At 41.9% G+C, this 12,986-nt stretch overlaps 1 protein-coding gene across 2 annotated transcripts in view; it reads left to right on the top strand.

Annotated features, from left to right (window-relative positions):
- The window catches only part of LAMA1 (laminin subunit alpha 1), a 306,682-nt gene that overhangs the window by 252,263 nt on the left and 41,433 nt on the right, over positions 1-12,986 (top strand). For both annotated transcript variants that reach the window (XM_075314522.1, XM_075314523.1), the window contains exons 45-48: positions 2,810-2,953; positions 4,009-4,142; positions 8,716-8,866; positions 10,371-10,495. In XM_075314522.1, the coding sequence (XP_075170637.1) occupies positions 2,810-2,953; positions 4,009-4,142; positions 8,716-8,866; positions 10,371-10,495 (554 nt within the window). The remainder of the gene's footprint in view (positions 1-2,809; positions 2,954-4,008; positions 4,143-8,715; positions 8,867-10,370; positions 10,496-12,986) is intronic.

The raw sequence follows: 12,986 nt of genomic DNA, 5'->3' as shown, positions 1-12,986 counted from the left end.
GTGACAAGTATAGAGATATGTGTATCGCCTATATAGAACACAAGTAGTTGGTACACTCATTAGATGTAGAAGGGGAGAACCACTGAGAAAAACCAATGTAGAATCTGATTCAAATACTACAAAAATGGTATATATTTTATTGACCAAGGTAAGTTAAAAACATGCACTGGATGGGCTTACAAGCAGAGACAAATGGTGCATATCACGTTACTGGATGATGGAAGACTGGAATAATATATAACAGTATATAGTGCAAAAATGTACAACCAATAAGACAATGTAGTAAATAAATAGTAGACTAGTGAAATTAGGGACTGCTACATATGATAAAGCAGTCTCATGAGGGTAAATGCACAGCAAGGATGGCAACATGTGCAGATCAATATTTTATGACTAGTAGGGTAGAAGTGGATATAAAAAGGAGTACAGCATGGATCACAATAAACATAGATGGTAAGCAATGCACAACAGAGTAACAGTGCACTTAATTAGAGAACATGTACCACATAGTCATGTACTGAGAAATGCGTAATAACAGTGAAAAACTGTGGACATGAGCATTAAACAATGCATGGCAAGGTGGCAATGCACTCAAATTAAGATGCCCCATAATAATGTGCTGAGGAATACCTAATTGAAATGGGAATCTGTAAATGTGGATGTTAAGAAATGCATAGCAGAGTATAAATGTGGTTAAAAAGAAACCATATGCAACATGATAATGTACTGGGAAGTGCCTGATGATATTGGGGACACTCAACCCCGACGTGCTTTTCGCAAAACCTACTTGCAGTGGTCAACTCATTTGAATATGACTCGGTTTTTCTCAGTGTTTCTCCCTTAAAATTAAGTACAACAGTTAAAGCTTAAGTATCTCTGATCCCGTGTGATCATGCGGGGTGTATGTTCTTTAATATATTATGCTTGAGTGGTAAATACTAATGGTATTAGTGCACAATACATACAGTGACTTGCAAAAATATTCGGCTCCCTTGAATTTTTCAACATTTTCCCACATTTCAGACTTCAAACATAAAGATACAAATTTTAATGTTATGGTGAAGAATCAATAACAAGTGGGACACAATTGTGACGTTGAACGAAATTTACTGCTTATTTTAAACTTTTTTAAAAAAATAAATAACTGAAAATAGGTGCGTGCAATATTATTTGTCCCCTTTACTTTCAGTGCAGCAAACTCACTCCAGAAGTTCATTGAGGATCTCTGAATGATTCATTGTTGTCCTAAATGACTGATGATGATAAATATAAGCCACCTGTGTGTAATCAAGTCTCCGTATAAATGCACCTGCTCTGTGATAGTCTCAGTTTTCTGTTTAAAGCACAGAAAGCATCATGAAGACCAAGGAACACAACAGGCAGGTCCGTGATGCTGTTCTGGAGAAGTTTAAAGCCAGATTTGGTTACAAAAAGATTTCCACAACTTTAAACATCCCAAGAAGCACTGTGCAAGCGATCATATTGAAATGGAAGGAGTATAATACCACTGCAAATCTACCAAGACCCAGCCGTCGATCCAAACATTCATCTCAAACAAGGAGAAGACTGATCAGAGATGCAGCCAAGAGGCCCATGATCACTCTGGATGAACTGCAGAGATCTACAGCTGACGTGGGAGAGTCTGTCCATAGGACAACAATCATTCGTACACTGCACAAATCTGGCCTCTATGAAAGGGTGGCAAGGAGAAAGCCATTTCTCAAAGATATCCATAAAAAGTGTAATTTAAAGTTTGCCACAAGCCACCTGGGAGACACACAAAACATGTGGAAGAAGGTGCTCTGGTCAGAAGAAACCAAAATCGAACTATTTGGGCACAATGCCAAACGATATGTTTGGCGTAAAAGCAACACAGCTCATCACCCTGAACACACCATCCCCACTGTCAAACATAGTGGTGGCAGCATCATGTTTTGGGCCTGCTTTTCTTCAGCAGGGACAGGGAAGATGGTTAAAATTGATGGTAAGATGGATGGAACCAAATACAGGACTATTCTTGAAGAAAACCTGTTGGAGTCTGCAAAAGACCTGAGACTGGGACAGAGATTTGTCTTCCGACAAGAGAATGATCCCAAACATAAAGCAAAATCTACAATGGAATGGTTCACAAATAAACGTATCCAGGTGTTAGAATGGCCAAGTCAATGTCCAGACCTGAATCCAATCGAGAATCTGTGGAAAAAGGTGAAAACTGCTGTTCACAAACGCTCTCCATCCAACCTCACTCAGCTCGATGGGTTAGCAAAGGAAGAATGGGCAAGAATTTCAGCCTCTCCATGTGCAAAACTGATAGAGACATACTCCAAGCGACTTGCAGCTGTAATCGCAGCTAAAGGTGGCGCTACAAAGTATTAACTTAAAGGGAACGAATAATATTGCACGCCCCAATTTTCAGTTATTTATTTTTTTAAAAAGTTTAAAATAAGCAATAAATTTTGTTCAACTTCACAATTGTGTCCCACTTGTTGTTGATTCTTTACCATAACATTAAAATTTTCATCTTTATGTTTGAAGCCTGAAATGTGGGAAAAGGTTGAAAAATTCAAGGGGGCCGATTACTTTTGCAAGGCACTGTATATATTGTATTAATATATAATACATTTAATACAAATTTAATAATATAATATAAAACATATTGTATTATATTATCAATAAATATATCAATGCCAGCACCCAACATAGACATTATACATTATATTTGTATGTACAGTATAACTATTATCTGTAGAACTTGATCTATTGCACATGTTTATGAGCTCCAAAAAATGATTTATACTTTGTTTTTCAGATTAAAGTAGCTGTTTCAGCAGACAGAGATTGCGTCCGTTCTTACCACCCTGAAATCCAGGCTACAAATTTCAATACTCTTACACTAAATGTCAAAACTAATGAACCCGACAATCTTCTCTTTTACTTGGGCAGTAACACTAAGGTGAGTCTATCACTAAAACTTAAACAAATATATTTCATGACACTATATCAAGCAAGAAAGAAAGTAAATCTTCCCAGGCTTCCAGTAATGTTGGACACATGGGATAAACTGTACACGAATGGTAAAATCTCAGTTTGATTACAGGGGTAAGCACTGATTCGGTTCAGTGTCTTCATGGGCTAGGCTACTTGATTCCAGGAGGATCATTAGATTGGATGTAAAATACGTGGTGGATAAAGACTGATTTTACATAGTCCTTCACCCATGTGTATTCTGTGTACTACCTGCTCTAATCTCAGCCCTTCACTTTATCACTTCACTTAGGACTTGTTCTTCTTATGGCTGTTACCTGCTTCGGACACTTAAAGGGAATCTGTCACCACTTTTTCGGGCTATAAGCGGCGGCCACCACCAGTGGGCTCTAGCGTTCTAACATGCTGCATATAAGAACCCAGGTCGTTGTGTAAAACAAAAAAAAAAAAACACTTTATAATACTCACCCAACGGTCGCGCTGCGGTGGATTCCAGTCAGATGGGTGTCTCTGTTCTCCGGTGTCGGCGCCTCCTCTTTCGGCCATCTTCGTCCTCCTTCTGAAGCATGTGTGCATGATGCGTCCTACGTAATACACACTCGCCGGTCCCGCACAGTGCTACAATGTTTTGATCTGCCCTTCTCAGAGCAGATCAAAGTGCGCCTGCGCAGAACCTCAATGCCGGTCTGGGCTCTTATATACAGCATGCTAGAATGCTGTATATAAGAGCCTAGTGGTGGCTGCAGCTTGTAGGCCGAAAAACTGGTGACAGGTTCCCTTTAAGCTCTATTGTGTCCTCCTGTGCTCATCAGTGTACAATTTTTTCTGAGTCTCTCTATTGTAATTTAATTTTGATGGTTCAATATGTTATATTTATCTCCTGCTATAAGTGACCCAGTTTATTAGATTCTGTACTTAAGCACATTATTACATGAAATATTGTACATGTGTAGTCAGTTTGTAACCCAAATCTCCATAATGTGCATATATACATTCCCCGTAATGTTTTTTGCTGATTGACAGGCTGATTTCATGGCAGTTGAAATGAGGAAAGGTAAAGTTTCTTTCCTGTGGGACTTGGGCTCCGGAGCAGCAAGAATCGAAGATCCTGATATTCAAATAGACAACAGCAAATGGCATAAAATCCATGCAACAAGGTACAGGTCATTCTTGTCTTTATAGTATACATATATGTATACCAGTGTGTGTGTGTGTGTGTGTGTATATATATATGTATATATATATATATATATATATATATATATATATATATATATATATATATATATACACAATTGTATACACATAAAATGTACTTGTGCGTACCTTATGAGTGCATATCCAAGTGCTGTCTGGATATGCACCAATAAAGGCATCTTATTTTTCAATTTAGCCCTTTCCAATCCGACGTCTGACCTTTTCCGTCATTATGATTTTCCTGTTCTGCTCTGATGTTTTTTGTTGCATTTATTCAGATTACTACTGACTTTAATCAGCAGATAGTGCAGATTGTACTCTTTCTGTTTCACAGCATGTATTTTGAAAAGTCTGAAAAAAATTGGATTGGAATTGGAAAGGGTTGATAGAAGAGTACTGTGGTTTCTGCATTATATCTATTGTGGACTGGGTAGAGGTGTGAATTCGACTTGCACCCTTCACTGTTACACTGCTATTATGGTCCGTTTTTAAATACCCTCTGAAAGCAATTCTGACTAATTAGTAGTAGCTTCTTGTTCGGGATCTTTGTTAGTTAATTAGAGTGGATAACAGTTATCAGTTGGCTCCATTAGGCTGGGTTCACACATAGCAACAGCGACAACGACGTCGCTGTTACGTCACCATTTTCTGTGACGCAACAGCGACCTTGTATGTCGCTGTTATGATCGCTGCTTAGCTGTCAAACACAGCGACGCAGCAGCGATCATAACGTCGCTACATGTGCAGAGAGCAGGGAGCCGCGCACACTGCTTAGCGCTGGCTCCCTGCTCTCCTAGCTACAGTACACATCGGGTTAATTAACCCGATGTGTACTGCAGCTACATGTGCAGAGAGCAGGGAGCCGTGCACACTGCTTAGCGCTGGCTCCCTGCTCTACTAGCTACAGTACACATTGGGTTAATTAACCCGATGTGTACAGTCATGGCCAAATGTTTTGAGAATGACACCAAAATTATATTTTCACATGATCTGTTGCCCTCTGGTTTTTAATTGTGTTTGTCTGATGTTTACATCACATACAGAAATATAATTGCAATCATATTATGAGTACCAAAAGGTTATATTGACAGTTAGAATGAGTTAATGCAGCAAGTCAATATTTGCAGTGTTGACCCTTCTTCTTCAGGACCTCTGCAATTCTCCCTGGCATGCTCTCAATCAACTTCTGGATCAAATCCTGACTGATAGCTGTCCATTCTTGCATAAGCAATGCTTGCATTTTGCCAGAATTTGTTGGTTTTTGTTTGTTCACCCGTCTCTTGATGATTGCCCACAAGTTCTCAATGGGATTAAGATCTGGGGAGTTTCCAGGCCATGGACCCCAAATCTCTATGTTTTGTTCCATAAGCCATTTAGTGATCACCTTTGCTTTATGGCAAGGTGCTCCATCATGCTGGAAAAGGCATTGTTGGGCGCCAAACTGCTCTTGGACATTTGGGAGAAGTTGCTCTTGGAGGACATTCTGGTACCATTCTTTATTCATGGCTGTGTTTTTAGGCAAGACTGTGAGTGAGCCGATTCCCTTGGCTGAGAAGCAACCCCACACATGAATCGTTTCAGGATGCTTAACAGTTGGCATGAGACAAGACTGGTGGTAGCGCTCACCTCTTCTTCTCCTAATAAGCTGTTTTCCATATGTCCCAAACAATCAAAAAGGGGATTCATCTGAGAAAATGACTTTACCCCAGTCCTCAGCAGTCAACTCCCTGTGCCTTTTGCAGAATATCAGTCGGTCCCTGATGTTTTTTCTGGAGAGAAGTGGCTTCTTTGCTGCCCTCCTTGAAACCAGGCTTTGCTCAAGCAGTCTCCGCCTCACAGTGCGTGCAGAAGAACTCACACCAGCCTGCTGCCATTGCTGAGCTAGCTCGGCACTGCTGGTAGTCCGATCCCGCAGCTGAAATAGTTTTAAGATACGGTCCTGGCGTTTGCTAGTCCTTCTTGGGTGCCCTGGAGCCTTTTTGGCAACAATGGAAGCTCTCTCCTTGAAGTTCTTGATGATGTGATAGATTGTTGACTGAGGTTCAATCTTTGTAGCTGCGATACTCTTCCCTGTTAGGCCATTTTTGTGCAGAGCAATGATGGCTGCACGTGTTTCTTTAGAGATAACCATGGTTAACTGAAGAGAAACAATGATACCAAGCACCAGCCTCCTTTTAAAGTGTCCAGTAGTGTCATTCTTACTTAATCATGACTGATTGATCACCAGCCCTGTCCTCATCAACACCCACACCTGTGTTAATGGAACAATCACTAAAACAATGTTAGCTGCTCCTTTTAAGGCAGGAATGCAATGATGTTGAAATGTGTTTTGGGGGTTGAAGTTCATTTTCTTAGCCAATATTGACTTTGCAAGTAATTGCTGTTAAGCTGATCACTCTTTATGACATTCTGGAGTATATGCAAATTGCCATTAGAAAAACTTAAGCAGTAGACTTTGTAAAAATTAATATTTATAGCATTCTCAAAACTTTTGGTCATGACTGTACTGCAGCTACATGTGCAGAGAGCAGGGAGCCGTGCACACTGCTTAGCGCTGGCTCCCTGCTCTCCTAGCTACAGTACACATCGGGTTAATTAACCCGATGTGTACTGCAGCTACATGTGCAGAGAGCCGGAGCCGGCAGCACAGGCAGCGTGAGAGCTGCAGAGGCTGGTAACGAAGGTAAATATCGAGTAACCACCTTGGTTACCCAATGTTTACCCTGGTTACAGCTTACCGCAGCTGCCAGATGCCGGCTCCTGCTCCCTGCTCGCTTCATTTCGACGCTCTCTCGCTGTCACACACAGCGATCTGTGCGTCACAGCGGGAGAGCAACAATAAAAAAACGAACCAGGGCTGTGTGTAACGAGAAGCGATCTCGCAGCAGGGGCCAGATCGCTGCTCAGTGTCACACACAGCGAGATCGCTAATGAGGTCACTGCTGCGTCACAAAAACCGTGACTCAGCAGCGATCTCAGCAGCGATCTCGCTGTGTGTGAAGCACCCCTTACTCTGGAGGACTATGTGCTGTGTGCTCAGGCAATTAATTGAGTTTGATGAGGGCCATACAATACTCTATTTCTCATATGGTAGCACTGCAGGGAAATTTAACACTTAAAAGGGTATTGCCATCTCTCAGATCCTATCCTAATATGTAATAAGTAGTCAGTGCAATAATAATATAATATAATATATAATATTATATAATATTAGCAAATATCTCCCAATTAGAAATGTTGTATAGTTCTTCTGATGCACTATGTCACTTACCTCATATGCAGGGTATTGCAGGACCTATGGTATCCATGGTTATGACCACACATATAGTCACAGTTAGTTGCTACTGGTCATAACCATGGAAACCTAAGGTCCTGCAATGCCCTGCATATGAGGTAAGCGACAGTGAATCAGAAGAACTATACAGTGGAACCTCGCTTAACGAATAACCCACTTAACGAGAATTTCGCTTAACAAGCAAAGCTTTCTGTAAATTTGTAAATCAGTTTACAAGAAAGCTTTGCTGTACGAGCAAAATACTCGCCACACACACTTCCGGTTCCATACATCCACCGCGCTCTAACCCGCACTTGCAGTCCACACAAACACACACAAGCACGCACAGACACACATGCAGACAAACACGCACGCACACACATACAGTATTATGCTCATCTTACCTTCCGTTCTACCGCCGGTCTCATGGTTCTTGTAGTTCGCCGGCTCATTGCGACGAGGTAGGAATCCTCGCGGCGAACTACAAAACCCAGGAGGCCGGCGATGGAATGGAAGGTAAGGTGAGCATACTATGTGTACCTTCAGTTCCATCGCCGGCCTCCTGGGTCCTGTAGTTCGCCTCACCACTCCAGGCTGTGCATCGGCAACCATAGCAATGAAGCAGGAACTTCCTCTGTCACCGCTACTCAAAGGCAGCGCGCTGGCCAATCAGGGGCAAGCGGCTCCTGCCTTTGACGTCAGCGCTCTGGCATCGGAAGTTCCTCCCTCATCGTTATGGTAACCCGATACACAGCCCGTACCGGAGAACAGCAAGTCCCAGGAGACCGGCGATGGAACGGAAGGTAAGGTGAGCATGTTGTGGAACGAATTGTGTGCATTGCAATGATTTCCTATGGGAAATCTTGCTTTGCTGAACTAGTAACTTGGTTATCAAGCACAGTCCCAGAACGGATTGTTCTCGTTAACCAAGGTTCCACTGTACTACATTTCTAATTGGAGGTATTTGCTATTATTATTAGTATTATTATTATTATTATTATTATTACACCTACTACATATTGGGATAAGATCTTGGACTTGGGAATAACCTGTTAAAGACAGCTTCTCCTGCAGATCATAGTAGTGAGAAACCTTGTGACTCTCTCCCCTATTAGAGGACCTTTACAATATAAATGGATTTGTGAAACTGGACATAGTTTTAATGTTTTCTTCCTATATATTTTTAAGAATTGATATATAAACCACCAACTTTTTCTATCAAGTATTGCACTTACCACTACCACCGTTCCTTTGTACAGGTTTGGTAGATCAGGAACACTAAGTGTAGAAGAAGTCCTCTCGTCTCAGAAAACATCATCCAAAACGTTGTCTTCTCCGGGAACATCATCCATTCTCCATGTTGATAATTCTACTCTAGTGTTTGTTGGTGGCATTGGAAGCGGGATACAGGTATATTTAATTCCTTAATGCAGCTAGAAACATGAGAATTAGAGAGACCTTACAATCTGGTGATCAGTAACACAATATTTACCCTCAGGAGATCCAGGAACATCTGGAGACACTTTACCATATCGGTACAAGAGAAGGCAATGCTTATACTCATAAATTGCAGACTGAGGATTTTCCTTGCCTTGTTCACTATGGTTAAAAGTCATTGAAAAAAACTTTCATGATGGTTGTAATGTCCTACAGCAGTATCAAGTTATATGATGATTTTCATTCATTGCAGTATAAGGTTATGTTCACACGTAACGCAGGCTGTTCGCGGCATACATTACTTGTGTTTTTAGAGTGCTAACACATTTTGTGGTCCATTTTTTGTGCATTCCATTGAATTGGTAAAAATAACTTGGCAAAAACACAGAATTAAAATGCTCCATCCTGCAGGGCATGAAAAACACCATGGAATGAGATATTAGAAATCAAATTTATTTTCCTAGTATTGCAAAATGCTGCTTATTTCCCACACACAAAAAAACACACACACAAAGATTACATAAAAAATGCAACATCTGAACAAGCCCTTAGGGTACTTTCACACTTGCGTTGTGCTGCATCCGTCACAATCAGTTGTGTGACTGATGCAACGGATGCGTTGCAGATGGTGGCACAACTGATGTGACTGATGCTGCAAAACAACGACGATCCGTTATTTGTTTGTTTTTTGCTGTTTTACCAGTGGCAGGCTATTGTGAACGATCAGCTGATCACCCAATAAGCTGATCGCTCTCAAAAGCCGATCAACTGATTGCTCTCAAAAGCCGGCCGCTGGGCAATCAGCTGATCGCTCTCAAAAGCCGGCCGCTGGGCAATTAGCTGATCGCACTCAAAAGCCGGCCGCCGGGCAATCAGCTGATCGTTCAGCCGCCGAGAGAAAGAAACATTGATTTCAATTATTAAACATAAGAGCTAAGCATGCGCAGTCAAAGAAAAGGGATTCCGCCTCTCAAAAAACACTACATGCTGCGTTCCTGCCGCCCGATGGTCAGTCATTCCACGACTGATCTGTCATGCGGTAGATGCAACGCAGACATATTAGTCGCAATCCGTCGTCCATACAAGTCTATGGGAAACAGCACAAGCCGTTAATGGATTGCACTGTTTTCCAAAGCGGCGGATTGTGACTAACGCAGGTGTGAAAGTACCCTTACAGGATATTTTTCCAGCCTACTACATGAGTTGTGCACTGGTTAGATTTACTCTGAAAATTCATAAAGCACCAGATTTTGGAAGGAGGCAGAGGACCTGATACTTTACCGTAAATACTGTACACCCATATATAAGGAGCAAAATCATTAATAAAAATCATAAAAAAACCTGCAATATATATTTATATTAATACAGATCGACAGATTCTCAGCCCCTGCTGATCTATAACTGCATAATATCAATATGTTCTTAGACATTATGTATAATATTATTGTTATTTTATCATTGTCTGTTTCTTCTGTAGAAGTCACCAGCAGTCCAAACATCAGACTTTAGGGGCTGCATGGGTGAAGCATTCCTGAACGGAAAATCTATTGGCTTATGGAACTATATGCAGAGACAGGGCAAGTGTGCCGGATGCTATGGAAGGTATTTAATAGACGTGATGAGAAGTAATACGTTTGCTGTATTGCCACTAATTGCCTTGTAACCTTCACTTATCCAGTTAGGTAGGTAGATAAGAAGACATCATCTTTTAAGGTACCGTCACACTAAGCGACGCTCCAGCGATCCCACCAGCATTCTGACCTGGCAGGAATCGCTGGAGCATCGCGCTGGTGAGCTGTCAAACAGGCAGATCTTCACAGCGATCAGAGATCATCCACCAGCCACCAGCGACCCGTGTAACGACGCTGTGCTTTGTAGCCATGGTACACATCGGGTTACTAAGCACAGCGCTTTGCTTATAGTTACCCGATGTGTACCTTGGCTACGTTTGCAGGGAGCCGGCTTCTAGAAGCTGCGGACGCTGGTAACCAAGGTAAATATCGGGTAACCAAGCAAAGCCTTTGCTTGATTACCCGATGTGTACATTGGTTACCAGCGTCCACAGAAGCCGGCTCCCTGCTCCCTACACATTCAGATCGTTGCTCTCTCATTGTCAAACACAGCAATGTGTGCTTCACAGTGGGAGAGCAACAACCAAAAAATGGTCCAGGACATTCAGCAACGACTGGCGACCTCACAGCAGGGGCCAGATCGTTGTTGGATGTCACACACAGCGACATCGCTAGCAAGATCGCTGTTGCGTCACAAAAACCGTGACCCAGCAGCGATGTTGCTAGCGATGTCGCTAGCGATGTCACTTAGTGAGACGTGGCCTTTAGGAAGAGATGAGAATCCCCAGATAACTTAGATGGGCAGCCAGTCCTGCCTAAATTCTCACGTTCCATTACTTATTGTGTATGTAGACCTTTAGATATTGGGACTTGCTCACATGAGGACAATCTAATAAAAAGAGGGATTGCACTCGGACCAATGTTATTGACTGAGGCAGTGCAGATCTGTTTTTTTTTCACCTGTATTAGGCAGGTGCTGTCTGTGTGGCATCCATTTTATTCTCTCACCCATTGACTTGTATTGACGAGTCTCGCACGATTTCGGCATCCACAGGCAGCATGCCGCAACATTTTTCTCATGACAAATTTTCAGCCAAAAATAACGGACTAAAAAAGGTAAACTGGGTGGTCACTCAAATGTGAGAGATTATACCACCATCCTTAAGTCACAATAGAATGGATACGCTGATTCAAATAAATATATGTAAACCAATTCACACAAACAAAGAATCAGAAACAAAACATAAAATGAGTATTTTTTATTGTGAAAAAATATTAAAAGACAAGATGAGGTGTAGTAACAAGTAAAGTGCACAAGACCAGAGCAGAGGAGAGAAAGTGTCCAGTTTAAAGGAACGTAATACATGCCTAAAGCCTGCAAAAATATCACCCAGTCCCAGTTCACATGTAAGTCAAACATAAAAGAAGTTAAGACCCCGTGACAGGTGAAAAACTCAGAATTGGCACAAATAGAATATAGGTAAATAAACCACGGACCACTTACTCACCGCTCGAATGGCGCCAGATCCCACCTACGCACATTTCGTCACTCCCTGACGAAGGCTTGTGCCAAAACGTGCGTAGGTGGGATCTGGCGCCATTCTAGTTGCAGGAGCGACGAACCACATCGATAATCAACCATTACCGATTTTTGGTTTTGGGACGACCTCTCCATGGTGAACGATTTTCACCATTTTTGAGGTCGCTTAAGGTTGCTGGTAAGCATCACACGCTGCGATATAGTTAATGATGCCGGATGTGCGTCACTACCAACGTGACCCCGACGATAAAACATTAACGATATCGTAGCGTGTAAAGCCCGCTTTACATGTGAACTGTGACTGGGTGATATTTTTGCAGGCTTTAGGCATGTATTACGTTCCTTTAAACCGGACACTTTCTTTCCTCTGCTCTGGTACGCCATCTTGTGCACTTTACTTGTTACTACACCTCATCTTGTCTTTTAATATTTTTTCACAATTAAGATTACTCATTTTATGTTTTGTTTCTGATTCTTTTTTTGTGTGAATTGGTTTATAAACATTTTTCTCATGCAGAATCTAGATGAGAAAAAAACTGACCATCTGCTCTAACTCATTGACTAATATTGGTGAGAGTTCAATGCAATATTTTCTCACATTGCACTCGTCCAATTAATACGCTTGTGTGACCCCCTGCTTTAGGGCAGAATCACACTGGCGTATGACTCACACAAGTGCAATACGAGAAAATCTCACATTGCACTCAGCCCCATGTTAGGCAATGTTCCCGCTCACGTCTGTGAGTTTTTCCTCTGCCCTAATTGGACTAAGGAAAAAAAATCGCAGCATGCTGAGATTGTCTGCGAGAGTCGTGTCACTCGCACCCATACAAGTGAATGGGTGCGAGAGAAACATCAGACGGCACTTGGATGTTATCACAGTGCAGTGCAATATACGCACAGGCTGATAATGGTGGAGATGGGGGGATTAACCCCTCCCTCTCCTCTGCAGCTGTGATCCAATCACAGGATCGGATCACTG

The sequence above is a fragment of the Anomaloglossus baeobatrachus genome, chromosome 6 (assembly GCF_048569485.1).
Source record: "Anomaloglossus baeobatrachus isolate aAnoBae1 chromosome 6, aAnoBae1.hap1, whole genome shotgun sequence".
NCBI classification, from domain to species: Eukaryota; Metazoa; Chordata; class Amphibia; order Anura; family Aromobatidae; genus Anomaloglossus; species Anomaloglossus baeobatrachus.
This window is presented reverse-complemented; position numbering and strand designations above follow the sequence as displayed.